Genomic DNA, 17,734 nt, shown 5'->3' with positions numbered 1-17,734 from the left:
CCAAGGTCTAAGGTCAATTATTACAAGTAGATTTTTAAATAGGTTATAATACTGGCATGGCATAACAGGTTTAAAATATCGTGCTTGAACCTGGCAAATGATATCTCAGGCATCGTGTGGGGGGTGGTAGTGAACAGAACAGAGAGGCAGCCAGGCTTGGGAAAAACATAGTAATAATTTATGAAGAGACAGACCTCTGTTTTTTCCCCCTTCTTGATCTAATCACTCAAAATATTTGGTCTTTGTTCAGAAGCTTACAAGTAACTTTACATTAACACACGTAGGTTAAAGAGCTATATGACATTTAAAATAAGCTGGCAAGGTAATTAAGTTATGCACTGTTACAAGTGTAACAGTCAGCCATCTTTTCAATAAATGATGTGGCCTGAGGCATCTGTGTGAGTTATGATTCCATCACATTCTTCTACAGTCCTTAGACCTTTCTCCTAATGTATATCTTCACACTTTATTTTTCTATAGTCGGATCATTGCTATTGAACTGTGAGTGTGAAAAATGATGGGCAAATATGAAAAAGTAGATACAATATCTGATGGGTTTTGAATTGCTTAGGAGCTCATCCAGACCTCTCTGAGATAGAAAGGCTGGCCAGAAAGAACACAGAATAAGCATCTGCATTTTAGTTCAGAAAGAGCAAATTCGTGTTGAAACAATGGGTGAAAAATATATAAAGAAAAGGGCAGTAAAAAGAAAAAAAAGCAACCAATTTCTTGAAGATTTTAAAAAACCCTGCAGGTTCAAATGTTTCTTTATGCTGTACTAAGTAACTCTATCAGGCCTAAAAATATATTGTTTACCTTTTCCCCCTTTAAAAGTCCTTCATGCCTTTCTCATATATTAACCTCTTAATAGCCTTTATTTCACCTTTTTATTACTAATTACACCTATCATGCAGTGATGCCATACAAAACCAGACTTGTTCCAAGCACTGTACACACACAGGGCAGATGACATGCTCTTCCCAAGAAGCCTATGAACCCGTTTTCTCTCCAAGTTAAGCCACCTGCATTTGTCTGACACTCATCTGTGATGTGGCTATGTTAAAAGGAAAGTATAACAATAGACTGAAGTTCTCACCATTTCTGCTAAAGATAAATACAAGAACATTCCAGCTGTAACAGTAAAGATCCAGTTTTGAATGCATGGGTCAATTGATAAAGAAAGGCCAATATAAAGTCCTAAGAATGCTGTTAGCGCACTTATAAAATTCATCAAAATTGCAGTCTTCGTGGGGAGCCCTGTACTTAGCAGCACAGCGAAATCTCCTGCATAGACAAAAAGACGTAAAATTTATTATTTAGATGATAAATGCATTTGTAAGATTCTTGGTAATAAAAAATGAAGGAAAATAATTAAGATAAGCACAAAGATAGTGAATGATGAAGGCCTGCCCTTAGATTTCTGTAGAATTAGTTATAAACTCATTCTGTGTGGAAAAAAAAAACAAAAAACAAAACCAAAACCCATATTGACTTGTATTTGTTTAGCTGTTCCTAAATATAGCATACAGTACACAGGAGTGGCTTTCTGTTAGTTCTCGATGTTCTGTGGCATTTCCAACTTGGATACACGCAAAAGTGAAGTCACATGCTTTCCCAGAGTTTCTAAATCTTTCTCGATTGGGAACTTGCCAGTTCAAATCATGTGAGGATATTTGCAGCATGGCCTTTGAGTGTTTTACAGGTGCTGCAAGTCAGAAAAACCTATTCCAGTCTGATTTCAGTTTAATTCCACTGATTTCAGGCCTAATTAACTTTGGTAAATTGTACATCAGAATCCCATCACAGATTTTTCCTCTAAAAGAAATGATTTCATAACAGATCCACAGTAGAAGATTTTGAAAATCCTTCTCTGTGAGTGTAGAAATGCCACTTTGACACTGGGGCACTACTGCCCCAGAATTAAGAAAGTCTGTCTTTGGAGTTAGATGCTCAGTATTTTGGTAATTTCTTTGCTATGCAAACAAGAGTTACCAGTTTTACAGCAAATTCCCATCCCACCTTTTTGTTTGGGGAAGTTTTGTACATAGACAGCACATGAAATCTCCAGTCATTTAAAAATAGAAATGAGAATCCACAGTTCTGATCTCAAATTTGCCTGCTTATATATGTTCATCAACACAATGACAAGAACAACTTCATCCTCACTGAAATATTTACCACAAGGAGATAACTGAGGACACTGTTCAATAGAACTATCTTCCTGTCCTGCCTGGTAGTAAAATGGGTCACACATCTTTTTTTTTTTATCTTGTTATTCTTGATTAGCAGCAGGAATGAGGGTAGCGTGAAGAATACATTGTTAAATGGCTCTGCTGTGTATTAAAAATCTTAGACAGCCCATTGTGTCGGGCACACATAGCTCTTGATCACAGCTTACTATTTTTTGTGTCTATACGCATGAGAATAAAGGGCCACTCTGACCTGATGGCATTTACATGTGGAGAAGGATAAATGAGATTGTATCCAACAATGAGGGCAGAAGCCTTCTCTCCTTTTTGTGAAGGGGAAAGAGAAGAACACAGCCTTTTTATACGTCCATCTCACACATTAATGTTATAGACCATGACGCTACAAGCAAGAAGAATTCCCACTAATGTCATACAGGAAAGAATTCTTTGGAAAACCTGGAACTACAAAACCAATCAGGAGAAATGCACATATATATTTCTTACCCATTTCATGAGGAATTTCATGGCATAAAATAGCAATAGTCGTTGTCACACCTGTTTCTGTTGAGGATGAGAATGCTGCTCCTATTACCAAGCCATCAGCAAAATTGTGAAGACTGTCACCCACCAGAACCATTATTGCTAACAAGCTAATTTTTTTACCTGGGAAAAGACAAACAAACAAACAAACAACAAAAAAGCCCAGAAGTTTTAACACAGACAGATTTTTGCTATGTTACAAATGATTTGGTTTTTTTTGTGACCTCATATGTAACATTATGAAAAGTCATAATAATCAGAGGAAAATAGTGTTTATCTGTTTTGTCCTTGTTATTACACTTCCTTCAATACATTTGAAACAAAAAAGTAGGTTGTAGAATAATTCAGAGATGCAAATACCAGGAAGTAGCTTCCTTATTTCTACTAGGTCAACTATTAGACAAAAAATTAGAATTAGGCTGGAGTCCAGTCTCATGATATATCCTAAGGGTTCCCATTAATCTTTCTTTGGTTGCTGAAATTCACACAAGTTTTCCTAGATGTTATTTTTTTTCTTAATAGGAGTTTTTCCACTGTCACTCACAGAATTGCACAGCTATAGTGAAGATGAATATTTGGTCTCAAGCAGCTCTTCATTTTAGTATTACTACTGAGGAATATTTTCAGAGTTGGCTTTTTATGAGATTGTATTACAGTGAAAGATGGAGATGAAAGGCAAAGAGCCTTGGAGTAACACTATTAGTACAGCGTTACAGCATGCGCATTTTCAACTTTTGTTCCAGTCAATTAATGGCTGTTATGCTCATAGTACTCCTGTCTGCAGCATCACTCATGGATGCAGATGGCTGTTTTTCTTTCCCATACTGCTCTGTGACCTTGCTTTATTGTGGAACAGCACATTGGATGTTCACGGTCAGGCATCTGACATGAGTGGAAAGGGTGCTACTAGTGCTACAAGTACTGAAATCAAGCTAGGGAATTAGGGACAGTCTCTCTGTCCAGTCTGTAGCCCAGACAGCTCAGTAGCACGCTGAATGGATTCACGGGGAGGGATTTTGTCCCTTCATGTAGCAATGAGCTTCCATACATAGGCTCAATGTCTAGGCTCAGCAACATATGACTGCCTCCCCTATCCTGTACTTTGTTCCATCCATTTTAACCATAATCATACAAGCAGGACATCCTAAGGCCTCTCAGGAAACTCATTCAGCTTCCCTCTACACAGTAGGGACCCAACACTTTGTAAAGGGTTGCTTTTATGCCTGAAGAAGCAGGGTCGTGATTTGGACCCTAAACATGTATTTTCCTGACTTTTGATGGCCCCACACAGACATAATATGACAGTCTAAGCAGCTAATGTGGAGCTGCACAAAACTGTCTGAACATAGTTATCACAAGGTTTCACTTCAGTAATGTTTTTCCAGAGATGACCATTTTATAGTGATAGGGGAGATGTTTTTCTTACAGAAACTGGCTAGAATTGAAGTCTTCAGACTATTATAAAAAAACACACAGCACATAAAAGCCTAACAACTGTATTCAGAAAATCCTCCCTAGTTGCCTGGGAGCTCTGCGGGTTCAGAAAAATTGGCAGGCTTGTTAGATTTTCCTGCCAGCTTACAGAGCCAGACATGGATGTCCCCAGTTTGCACAGTTCTTTCTAAACACTATGGGCAGTTTATAATCAATAGCGCAGAGCATGAGTTAGATAGAAATAATAGATTGCTGCACAACATCAAGTTTGTGATTTGTAATAAGCACTGGAGAGGATGAAATCATGGCCTGCCCTGAGATATTAGTCTGTTTTATTCAACTATCTGATTGTTGAAGAAGATGTACCATAATTACTTGAACTCACACCAACATGTTGTCTATAGTATAACACAGGGATCAGGTTAACATTATGGAGCAATTGCAAATGTAAGCTTTGTGAAATTACTTGACTGAAAGTTAAGAAGATGCATATATAAACAAATCTGAATGTTTATCTTAATTTGCTTTCAGCATATTTTAAGGCAAATTTGTTACTGGCAATTATCTCACTGCATTACATTGCTGCAACAGTAACTATTAACTATTGACTTATTATCCTAACCATTTCTACAAAGCCTCTTCTTAAACAATCCTACATTTCTTTTTGATTATTTTCTCTGCTTAAATCAGGGATTGGAACTCATAAAAAATTCTATTCTGTAATTTTCATAAAGTTAATGGGTGCAGGATTCCCACTATAGATGATTCTTTTTAAGCTTTGAATAAAAGTTTAAAGCAAACATTTATCCATAAATAGATCTTTTTTCCAACATTTTCATTACTCATACAGCAAAAATATTTCTAGTTAATGTAACGTCTCACTAAGTATACCAAATAGAAAAAACGCTACTGTTTGATCTTTTCACATATTGATAGAACAAGTGTGGATAAATGAGAAGGAAAGGGCCAGTGAAAAATCTTTTTCTTCCAGTAGCTTATTGCTTTCTGAGTTACTCACTGGCTATCTAAGGTGACTGATTCCTCTCACAGCCCTACTTGCCATGCATTTACAGTGAAGTCTGGCATTTCTGGAGATGTCAGGCTTCTGTCTTAGAGCTGCAGATTCCATTCCATTTTGGAAAAAAACACCTAAAAGTTTAGCTCAGTACCAAGGTACCCAGGTATGTTTATGCATTTAGCTATTCACAAGAACTGCATCAACACAAACTTTTGAAAATATGTATTCTCAAAAAATCCCTAAAACAAAACAACCCCCTTTTCTTACTACGGTTTCACTTATTAATTTCTAATACAGAGGTAAAACTGAGCTATGAGGAAAAAATTGAACCAAACAAAGAATTTTACTGAGAAACTACCCCAAATTTAGTTATAGGCCAAATTTAGTTATTTGGAACACATAATATTGAGATCACTAGAAATTTGTTTGTGCTTAGCAGGTAGTGATGATTGAACGGAATGGAAACATCTAGAGGTGGACTAATAGTCACACTGAAACTGGCACTGGATTGTGTACTGCTGGATAGGTGAGACTGAATAAATGGAAATCCAGATTTCAAATGCCTCAGAAATGGAAATGAAATTCACAAGAACAGAGAAGAATATTAGAAACCTAAAAGAAGATAATGACACTGTTAAATAAATCAAACTGATGACCTGAGATCTGAGATCACAAAATAAAGGGGAATCAATTATAGTACTGATTTCAATTAAAATGCCATTCCCTCAGTTGAATGACTGCAACTCTACTAAATTCACCAAGGTCACACAAGTACAGTCAAAGCCAGAGTTTGGTTTATGCTCTATTTTCCCATGTTTCGGAGTAAGCAGCAACAAAACAGAGAAGATAAGAATTACTTTGAAGCTCTCTGAAGAAAACAGATTGTACTAAAACTTAGAGCCATCATGAGCCCATACTTCCACACATGTAATAAAACATTACTGGTTTAACGAGGCTATTGCTTTACCATGTAAGAGAAGAAGCAAGAAGAATTATATTAGTATAGTGAGCCAAAAAACCAATTGTTTCACTACCTTCAGAAATAAAAGCCCAAGCAAAGTTTACAATTAAAAAAATCTGGTTTGTATTAAATTTTGAATGTTTCCCTTTAACCAAAGGCTTTAGAAAAATGTTTTGCAACAGTGAGTAAACAAACACTAAAGCACGGACAGTATGAGATTAATGAACTTCACAATTACAGGGTTGGCAGCTGAAAAGGTCTTTAAGAAGATATTTAATTATGTAGTCAAGCACCATCAGATGTGGTGAGGTAGCACATAGCAAACGCAGAGCTAAGCTAGCTTCACACTTTCAATTCCATCTTAGGTCTTAAGGCTTTTCCTGTTGCTAATCTAGTCTTTTTATTGATACTAACTTTTTTTGCTGATCGCCTTACTTTCTGGAGGAACTTCAGCAGACTCAGAATCTTCTGGGCTTCTCTAGTTAAAAGCAAAGATAATGGATCAGTGTTAAGGGGCTCTTCCAGCTGCTGCTATAAATACAGGAAAATATCAAATAAGTTAAAGCTTTTTGAATTAAAGATAGTTGCTGTTAATTGCATAGATATAATTAGAATCATTTATTGAGCACTGGCAGTGTGATTGATACTGCAGAGACACACAAAAAAGAAATCTCCCTTGTCCAGAAAAGGTTACAGTCTAACTCAGGTAGGAAGAGAGACATTCATAAGCACTGTTGTAACCCAAGAAAATCACGTTTCTGCTTGAAAACAAAAATCTGAGCCAAATGCAGATCTAAAAAGGACATCATAACTCAGATTGTATCTTTTCATTTTGTAATGACCGGATAATCGTAGTTTCCTGCTGGATAGGGTGTCTACAGGATTTACAGAGAAAAATGGGTAGACACCAGTCTCTTCAGAGTTCATGTTCTTCACAGTTACTCTGTGAAAACACAAGGCTCAAAAAGATGATCATAGGTAGGTTTCACTCCCTTTCAAAATACAGGGTTTTTCCTTCAGGGTGGTACAGCCTCCAGTGCCTCGCTGCTTGGCCTTCAGTTAGGGCTTTGTCTCAGCATCAGGTGTCACCGGCTGGGCATAGCAGCACATGAGTACACTGCACTGTGATGAGTGAAATTTACCCTTATTTCAAGTGAAGAAAGAGACAGTATCTTTGTCCTTATCCTAGAGAGTTAATTTGCTGCACCAGACCTAATGTTTAATTAACAGAAACTGCAACTGTGGGGAGAGAAGGGAGAACATGAGGAATCTCTCTCCCCCCATACCTCCCTGAGGCTTTTCTTTCTGACAAAAGAAATTATTAGAAATTTGTCTGAGGGTGAGATGAGCCAAAAAACTTGTTTGTTTGAAACTAGAAAAACTGAATTTATGATCACTATCTTTTCTTTGTTTGGCAAAAAAAGCAAATTATGGCAGGCAGTGAAGAGTCAACAGCAGCATGGAAGAGTGCTTTGCTGGGGACAGCAGCCACCGCTCTGAAAACTATAACAGAGATGTGTACAGGCTGCAAAACAGGATATGTTTCTTGGCTGGTATTAGCTTGGTTGTGATGTGGGATATGTGCTGTAAAGGCATGAGGAAGGAAGGGAAAGGATTTGGTTTTTAAATCCTACATTTTATAGGAAAAATAAAAGTCTCTAATTCCCATGATTGCAGCCAATCATATGAATTCCAGTAATTGTTCCACTTCTCTTATAATATTTATTCACATGCCACTTCTTTGAACTCTGAGTCAAAACTGCAAGACTAATCAATGACCTGAAGGATTTATAAGCTTTTCTTAGTCAACCAGTGTTTGTCTTACTATTACTCACATGACTCTGAAAAATTGGCTTCTCTGGTACAAACTAGCTAAGCCAGGCTGGTTCATGTGATCTATACATAACTTTAGGGGGATCTTGCATCTGAGGGGAATGACGAGCTCATTCATTATCATAAACAGGAAGCTATGACGTGGCTCACAAATCAGTAAACATTCTTCACTTGTCTGTTTGCTCTGCATTCAATTGAGAGTTTCCCAACTGTGTGTGAGAGATTAGCAGTGGCTCATGAGATTCTTTCTTACCCATCACAACTGCTTTAGTAAAATGGAGTTCACATGATAGAATACCTCTGGAGATTCTGATTTAAATAACCAGGAACCTGTGTATCTAGATGTTACATATAAACTGAAGAGGTTTGTTGGAAAAAGAGAAAACACGTTAAAAAGTATGAGTCAATTTAGTTTGCAAAGATATATCTGTCTGGATACTTTCCACAGACCAACAGAAAATTATGTAACTTCTTATAGGTAAGCACCATTCCCAGATATCCAGATTGTTTATGTTACTCTTCAAATCTGTGGGAAAATGCTCAAGAACAGTCCAAGATTTAATCTGTACACTAATTATGCACTTAACTCTCACTGCTAAAAAATCCTGAAGTTTTTCCCATGGAGAGTCCGCCCTTACATATGATAAATTTTTAAAAAGAAGGGAGGAGGAAAATCTTCAAGAATTTTATCCACAAACGATGGTAGTACAGGAAGTGTATTGTTATATCAATCTGATACACACTTAAGAAAAGTTATTGTAAAAATCTCCGTTTGAAATCTCTGTAAAAGCTCATTACAAACTTCAAAATCTAGAGATTCCTGACAATTGTGTCATGTAATAAAGGACAAATCAATAAAGACTGAAAAATAATACTGATTTATTACATTAATTTGGTTCATTTTTTGAGGAACAGAGAAAGAAGGATATAAAATCAGGGAAGTATGCCATATTGGTAACCTACCAACTGTATGGTTGAAGTAGATTTGCCTCTGCCTGAATGTTCATTTAATTCAGATTCCACTGGAAGATCATGGGAATGTCCCCAGTGCCCATTAACTAAAGAAAGGCCCTGCTGAATGAAGATGCTTTGCAATTAGTTCTGAAACCCAGTGAACACAGGTGCAGTCTTTCTCAGCCTTTTGTGAAAGTCCAGCATTTATAAGAATTATTTTTTTCAAAATAAAACCTATTGAAAAAGATAGCATCAACATTTCCTAATGCTTATTTGATTAAAAAAAAACCTGAAAAGTTAATCAAATAAATCAGTGACAACCACAATGGTTTAATGAAACTTATTTTGTTTTAAAACTGAATATTAAAATTTGAAGCTGAGATGGATCTAAAAATTAACTTTCAGAATTCATCCAGTTCTCAGCAGAACATGTTTAAAGATTTGTGGGATGCTGATAAAGCCCTCCTCTCCAAATAAGTAATATAAAGGACTACTTTTTACCAAACAAATAAAATATCACCAACATCAAAATACTCTCATTCTATTAATTTCACATAATATTCTTATGGTTGACTCAAAGATAGTGGGAATAGGCACTCATTGCTGCCTATCTAAATCAGGCCAGTCATTAAAACACTCTCTGTAAAACAGAACAAGCAAACACTTCTTAAGTGACATTAAGATAGTCTCCCATGCTGAGGAAACTTAATGAGCCAACACACTTTGTGTTACATTATATCCTTGTGTGTAATTGTATTTTCAGGCACCAGCCACACTGAAATAAAGTAATAGAATTACTATAAGCATGGCAGTGAGAAAGAAGATATTATTAATATAGGATTGGGTTCTACTGACCGCAACATACATACTAGATTTTCAAAGCTTGGGATAGGGGTCAAAAACTATTTGGAAATTTTAAGATATCTTTCTTTAAAATATCTTGTGCTTACATCTATGTCTTCCTCCTCTTCAAACAGAGCGTAAACAACTGTCCATTTCATATGGATACACACTCTCCACCTGCTCCAGTGCTAGTCATGACAGTATGCTTATGGAACACATTCAATTAACTGTTTCCTTCTTGAGTTATAAATATATTAAGCACACTCATGAAGCACATGGAGCACATACAAAATCCACAGAGCAAAGTGAAATAGAAATTGAAAGTAACTCTGGTAGGAGCACTTTGGAAAGCTATTTTTAATGCTTATTTTAACTCATACAAATGATAATTATTGTCAGCAATCTTTTTAACATTTTGTGCTCTGTAAAATCTCAAAATAAAAGAGATTTTTTTAAGGATAAATTGTACAAAGCTTTACCTGGTCACGTGGTGTTACCAAAAGAAAGAAACACTTTTCTATCAGAAAAAATCCATGAATTCCTCCAATTATTCCCAAAAGTTTCCAAATATATTCTTTCCCCTCATAGAAATGTTCTACCTCTTGTGCTTCATGTTTATGCAAACCAAGAGTCTAAAAAAAAAAGAAATAAAATAAAAAAATTTAAAATGGCAATGTTTTAATTTTTGCTAGAATAATCCATAATGTGTTAATTCAATTTATTCTCAAAATTTTCTTTTGCCATCTCTTTCAAATTTAATTGTGTTTCAAGCTAATCAGCTGAAGAGTAGATGGATGAAATGAATTATTAGGAGACTCTGCTATACTTCATTATGTCACAACGTTGAAAGGAACAATATTTTTAGAGACAGTTTCATGAAATTGCCCTTTTATATATATTTATTATATTTTGTTTGGAGTATATTGATCTTTAAAGTCTAAAAAGTTACTAAGCATCATCTTAAAATGTAAACTTCATATTGAAAATAATCCATAAATCTTTCTGCTGGTGGATATTCTTCCATTTTTCCCCAGTGGCACAGCATGGTAGCCCTCCTTTGCTCTGAAAGTGGGCACTTTAAAGGCTACTGGATAAGTCACTTAAAACTGATAAAGGAGAATACTTTCACACTCAAAAGGTATTTCTTAAAGAAACGCATTTGTCTGACGTTCACTGAGAATTGCCTTCCTCAAACCACTCTCCCAGTTCTGCTTCTAGAGGTGATGTATTGAGTATGAAGAACATTTTGACGAGAATCTCAAGTGAAGGTGTGAAGCACTCTTTCAATGACCCGTTGAAGTCTACTCATAACAGTTGTGTCATATCAGAGGAGACTCAGTCAAAAATAAATGAATTCACAATGGAAAATTTGATTCTGTTTTACACGCTATCCTATTCTTAAAATTTATTTTATTAATTTAGGAAAAAAATATAGCACTCATTTTATTACAGTTCTAGGCAGCAGGATTAATTAGGCTGATAGCCCCTGGTTCTCTGGAAGAATGTGTGGAGGGGACTGTGGATGCCTCATACAACCTTTGAACTATTTCTCCTAAAACATAGTACAGAATTTGCCTCATGAAAGAGTTTAATACACACCTAGAAACCTGGCTTGCACAGGACTCATGAGTTTTCTGAAAAGTTTTTGTGAAAATAGGAACCTTATCTTCTCTGAATTCATCATTCATTGATTTCTGCTTCTCTCTACTTTGAATTTCTCTCTGAACTACGAAGTGCAAATGTAATTGGAATGCTGGGTAGTTGGTTCACAGATGTCATGGAAAGCTTTAATTTTAAACAGATAAGCATTAGTCAGGTTTAAATGAAACTTTTCTCTGTGTGTGTGTGCATGTGCATATGTGCCAGCATTTTAAAAACACAAAATGTGTATTACCTACCTGAGGAATAAGGTGTAGCAATGCATCTCCAGAAAGGGTCCCAACAGCCAAACCGACAAACAGCTGTAAAATGAGTGTATAGATTTCTTGACAGGAGTTAAATAAAATGAGGGTTGTACCAAACATAGATCCAATAGTAATAAGTAAAACAGCAACAGTACTGTAACCATATTCTGTAGGGAAAAACAAATGAAACAAAACAAGTGCACCTTTAATCGTCCAGTGTTTGTATTTGTGTTTGAGTATTTGTTTTGTATTTGTATTTGGTTTTGAGGCTATGTTCTGCCACCTCTGTGTACAAGCACACAGAGGAGATGTGATTCATCGTGCTACATAGATTTTTCTAGTCATGTGTGATATAGATGACAGAATTGGAAGCGTAAAAAAACATTCATTTTTTCAGGCTTTACAGGTAATACAGTCTAGTGCTTCCAAATTTCAGACCTTAAAGAGCTAAATAGACTGTGACTGTGCAGATTAGAGACACTCAGAGCAGCACAGTGAATGCTGATCTGCATTTGTTTCCTCTCTTGAGAGATTTATGCTTGTTATTGCATGCCCTCACATGCCACACCTGTGTATCTTTACAGTCAACATCACGTTATTAACCAAATCATATTCAGTAAACAAACCAAGGCCTAAAACCTCAGACATATGTAGGCATCTGATTTAGGTTCTAAGCATAAACTCTTTGGTCCAAATTACGTTTACAAATGTGTTGTGGACATACACTCCCTTAGTTACTACATCAGGACCACCAATCTGTTTTTCCCAGATTACTGGGGTTTTTGGAAGGTTACTCTTATAGTTCTTCAGAGTTACACGCTGCTCACATTTCCAACCTTTTGCACAATCCTGATTAATCTGTACAAAAGTCTTACGGTGGAGGTAAAATACTGATGAGAAACAGACATGAAGGAACTAATGCCAAAATATTCAAAAGTGTCACAATGTTTCACACTTTAATAGCACTGCAAGTGCTCAGCACCTCATAAAATCAGACAGTAAATTTCACAAACTGCACATCCAAAAACAAGAGCATAGTAAATACTTGGGGAAGGTCAGGCCTTGGTGACTTAGCCAAAACAGCAAAGCCTGTCAGTAAAATAGAACTGAGAATAAAATTAATGAGCCTGTGCTCAGGTCACAGGGTCACACATAGGTCAAACCTAAAGGTCTTTGTCTCAAGCCAGCAGAAGTGTCCCTGTGGTCATGGAAACCTTCTTTTGCCAAAAAGCACAGAGAAAGGGCTGCAGAAAGGGCTCTTTATAATTCTGTTCTGTGTTTGAATAGTTCAGTTTTTCTCATCTACAGAGATCTCTCACCTTTATGAGATCACTAAAATGTCATTGATTGGGCTGATGGCCTTAGACTTGGGAGAATCTCAAACTGTGAATTTGTATGAACCTTGTATATGACCTGGGTAAGTTCCTTACTCTCTTTGACCCTTGATTCTACATCTGAAATATGGGCATATGCATGTAGCATAGAAAAGATAAAAGCAGTAAAGACTGCAAGGTGTTCCGGTAATGAGAAGAGAGATAACATAAGAAAGAAGGACTGCTGCCTTCTGGGGAGCTATAATGATTATTCCTATTTTCTACATTTCTTTCTCCTATAACCATTCTTGGGATATCCACGAGTGTTCTTTCATTCCCTTATCTAACACGTTTTTTTAATTCACACTCATAGTTTAAGTAATCTGTACACCATGGAATGATAGCTCAACTCATTCCCACGAGCTGCTTAACATGTGTAGATTAAAGTATAGATAGAATTTAGAGATTGAAAGTGCTGTTCCATAAGGATCGTTGGCCAGCAGGAAGTGGGAAAGCTTTCTAGCTCCTAAAAGATCTAGTCATCTACAGCTGGCCATGTAGATATGAGGACAGTTATTGAAAGCATTGATTTGTAGCCTAAAAGTGCTGCTCTAGATGCAAGTGATTAAGGTTAGATACCCATTCCTTTTTTGCTCATTCCCGGCTCCCAAATCCCCCACCAGAAATTAATGCCCCGTATAATACACCAGCAAGCCTATGTTTGTAACCACTCACCAGATATCGCTGGTTTAAAATAAAAAAAAAAACCAAACAGGAAACACATTAAGAAGTCCTTAGATCTGATCAGATTCAGATTTTTTTTTTGATAGGGTGGACTAGGGATTGGTTACAGGAGAAGCTGAATCAGCAGAACAGATGGGGCAGAAATCCCTGGAAGCAGTGGCATGTGAGGGCTATGACTGCAACTGGAAACAATCTGATTATACTCTTGTTCCAGCTCTGTCACACAAGTCCTGCTGCCCATGTGACTGGTTTTCTGGTTGTTTTTCTTCCTACAGTAGTATCCCCAAAGCTTCTCTGCTGTAGAATATCACAACATGAACAATCAGCAACATTCACACAGAACTTATGTATATCAAGCATATGCCACAGTATGGTATAAAACACCAGCTAACATAAATGTGAGGCTATATATAAGAGCAATGTAATGAATCTAGAATGAACCTGGTGGAAATTCCACAAAACAGGTCATTGCTGCCCAGCAACACACTTATAAGGACCTGTCACTTCTCAGTACAGTACTATTATCTGACATGTATGCTATGAAATTATAGAGAGCATAAACTACAGAGTACAAAAATCTCATCATGTTTTGGTTTAAGGTTTATTAATAAATGAAATGTCTCCAGAAGTTAAGCCCCTGCACCCCTTCACCTGAATTTTCACAATACTGTACTGATAACATAACTTACTTTCCAAAGTTGTTGGTGGAAGCTTTGTCTGCTTGGGGTCAGGAAGCTGACATGGACAACTTAATAGTTGCTGAATGATAGCTGGACTGATTTGCTTGAAGTGATCCTTAGAAATGGAGGAAGAACTGTTCTTAAAAAATATCTTCACAAGTTCATTGGCAGAGAAACAAACCTATGTAGAAAAGTATACACAGTTACTGAAGATGTTGCATATACTTGCATTTAATGTTGAGGTTAAATATGGGATCTCAGAATAACACAGGGTTATACGACCTAGAAAAGCTTGTTTTCCATATACTCTTTTCTGGTTAAGTTGCTTCAATTACTTCAATTACTTCTAATTCTTTTTTTCCCAATTAAAATTCGATACTTCTGTATATTTCAGAAAGACCAGAATCTTTGGTATGAAGTAGCACAATTTCTATTGAAGCCTGTTAATATCATGAGGATCCAACACAATAATATCTCTAAATATTTTATTATTATTTGTGCCAATAAAAATATTTTAATGCGAACACAAATCATATTCTTAGCTATTAATGTAAGATGCTGCCTGTACCAAGGCAGTACTGAAATTTGTCCTTGTGCTGCATGTTTGTGTCTTTAACATGAGCAGTTAGCATTTGAACAGTTCTAGTGGCAATTTCTGTAAGAACTTTAAAAAGAAGTGGTCCAGATAAAATATACTATTTTACTTAAAGGCTTAATCTTCATTTCTTAATCCCATCTGATTAGTTGTGATTCAATTCAATTCAAAGACAAATCTTTGTTTCTTTCATTTAAAGTAGTCTGCAGCTGAGAATCAAGGGATTCCTAAATATTATGTGCTAATCACTGAAGCTTAAGTTTCTTTTGAAATAAAATTACTATTTAAATAAAAAAGTTGTAATTATCATTACTTTTAAATAACCCAATTAAAAAACAATATCTTCCTGCCTTTGTTCATCCATTAGTAAAGTAAAATATGCCTTGTAGCTCACTCAGAATCTGAATGAATTGAGTACTGATACTGAATCCCACATTCAGGTCTTTAGGACAACAGGTGATCTTGCCACACGGATCTAGTCTGTTCTGCCTCCAAGGAGAAGGAGAGTGTGAAGACAATCCAGGAACTACCATATTAGAAAAGACCTTCAGTTTGCCTGTTCTAGACAGTGACTTTGACTCTAGAAGTAGGGAACACCAGCAACTGGTATCAATTTGGAAGTCTAGCTGGTGGCTGGTTATGAGCAGCATTCCTCACTGGTCAGTACAGGGGTTGATATTATTTAATGCCTTCAGCAATGACCTGAGTGATGGAACAGAGTACACCATATCCCTTTCACAGATGAAATCCAAATGGGACAAGTAGTCAATATGCTGATGGGTATGGCTGCTATTTAGAGGGATCTTGACAAGCCAAAGAAATGGGCTGACAAGACCTTCATGAAGATCAGCAAAGACAAATTTATTGTGCTTCAAACAGAATAACCTCATGCATCAATAAAGGCTGGGAAAAACTGACTGGAAGGTAGCTTTACAGAAAAAGCCTTTTGGTTCCTGACAGACAAGTTGAACATGAGTCACCAGTGTGCCCTTGTGGCAATGAAGGCTAACTGCAAAGTGGGCTGCGTTAGCAAGAGTGTAGCCAACAGGTAATGGGAAAAGATTATTGTCCTCCACTCAGGACATCTGGACTATGTCCAGTTTAATAACCAGCAGCACAAGAAAGACATTGGCAAATTGGGGGAAGTCCAATGGAGGACCACCAAGATGGCTAGGGAACTGTGGCACATGATGTGCAGGGAGAGGCTGAGGGGTCTGGGTTTGTTCAGTTTGGAGAAGAGAAGGGTTGGGGGTATCTTCAGTCTTCAATTCTCTAATGGGGTTTATAGGGAAAATAGAGCCAGAGTCCTCTCGGAGGTGTACGGCAAAAGGATGAGAGGCAATAGGTATTAGTTGCAGCAGGAAAAATTCCAATTTGCTGTAATTAAAAAAAAATCAAAATTAGGTCAATAAAGCACTGGTACAGATTTCCCAGAAAGACTGTGGAATCTCCATCTTTGGAGACATTCAGAATTCAGCTGGACATGGCCCTGTGAAACTCGATTTGACTTTCATGTTGGCCCTGTTTTGAGAAGTAGGATAGACAAGATGAGGTCCATGATTACTATGAACCTAAATTCAAATGTAATTTTATTATCAGGAATTTTAAAAGAAAAAGCAAGATCTCATCTGTAAAATAAACATTCCACCCACACATAAAAAAAATTCTTAATGCTTACTTAGGAAAATGTTCTCATAAGTCTTGAGGCATGAGGACCTGCAGGTTTTCCAGTTGCAAGCCCTAGCCTTTTAAGCTTTTTAACACAGGGAAGCAGAGTACCAAGTCTCCATTAGTAAAGGAACTATGTGTGTACCCCTGGAGGATGATACTGAAGAAACAAGTAAATTGAATTTGCATATGAAAAACTGTATGTATGGATGGACAATTTTGGTTTCCAAAATCCATGTTTCTTCAATGAGGAATAATAAATGAATACATAGATATTGTGACATAGTTTAATGGAACTTAATATTATTGCTCTTGTTAGATCATCTACTACTTACTTGTTTTATATGCATTTTTTTAAATCAGTAGAGACGATGATGACTTAAAAAGAAAGCAGTGATCTTTTTTTCTGTGATAATGTTTCAAAGTATAATTTCTATCTAAAAATCAAATTACAGATCTTAATGAGTTAGTAAACACAAGCCATAAATGAGCCAATGCCTCATACGTGGCAGCATCAGTTACTAATGGAGCACAATGGCTATCACAGATACGTGCAGAAAGCAGGAGACAAAATTAGCAATGAAACACTAAAACACAAAACCTTCTAACTTTATGACAAACGTCAAACAAAGTAGACATAGCTAGAAAGAAAAGGAATGGAATAAAAAAGAGAAACTAGGAATTAATAAAGAAGAAAAATTCTCTTCTCTCCAGATGTTTTTTTGTGATTTTTTTCATCTATATAGAATATTTGGCACTCAGTTTGAGTCCCAAGCCTCATATAACTCCCCTGCATACTTATCTTTTGAGTTACAGTCAGTCTCAGAAGTTCAAGAAATCAAAAATTGTGTTTTATAAAGTCTTCTATTGCTGAAGAATTTTACTTCTTGGTACAGATAGTATCACTACTGATTTCTGCTCTTCATAATTTAAAATTAATATGAAACACATTTAAAATGACCTTAATTTAAAATTATTTTGAGACCCCATTAAATGCCTCATCATGCTGATCAGCATGATTGTCTTTTGTGGTCAGCTGGAAAGAAATAAATATATTG

The 17,734-nt window shown here is 36.3% G+C and overlaps 1 protein-coding gene across 1 annotated transcript in view; it reads right to left on the bottom strand.

Annotated features, from left to right (window-relative positions):
* The window catches only part of SLC39A12 (solute carrier family 39 member 12), a 32,840-nt gene that overhangs the window by 4,242 nt on the left and 10,864 nt on the right, over positions 1 to 17,734 (bottom strand). The window contains exons 5-11 of the mRNA XM_068405364.1: positions 14,423 to 14,594; positions 11,671 to 11,843; positions 10,252 to 10,404; positions 8,939 to 9,049; positions 6,557 to 6,620; positions 2,694 to 2,852; positions 1,097 to 1,284 (exon numbers count right to left, since the gene is read on the bottom strand). Of these exons, the coding sequence (XP_068261465.1) occupies positions 1,097 to 1,284; positions 2,694 to 2,852; positions 6,557 to 6,620; positions 8,939 to 9,049; positions 10,252 to 10,404; positions 11,671 to 11,843; positions 14,423 to 14,594 (1,020 nt within the window). The remainder of the gene's footprint in view (positions 1 to 1,096; positions 1,285 to 2,693; positions 2,853 to 6,556; positions 6,621 to 8,938; positions 9,050 to 10,251; positions 10,405 to 11,670; positions 11,844 to 14,422; positions 14,595 to 17,734) is intronic.

The sequence above is a fragment of the Nyctibius grandis genome, chromosome 7, assembly GCF_013368605.1.
Source record: "Nyctibius grandis isolate bNycGra1 chromosome 7, bNycGra1.pri, whole genome shotgun sequence".
Taxonomy (NCBI): domain Eukaryota; kingdom Metazoa; phylum Chordata; class Aves; order Nyctibiiformes; family Nyctibiidae; genus Nyctibius; species Nyctibius grandis.
The sequence above is the reverse complement of the archived record's forward strand: the minus strand, read 5'-3'. Positions and strand labels throughout refer to the sequence as shown.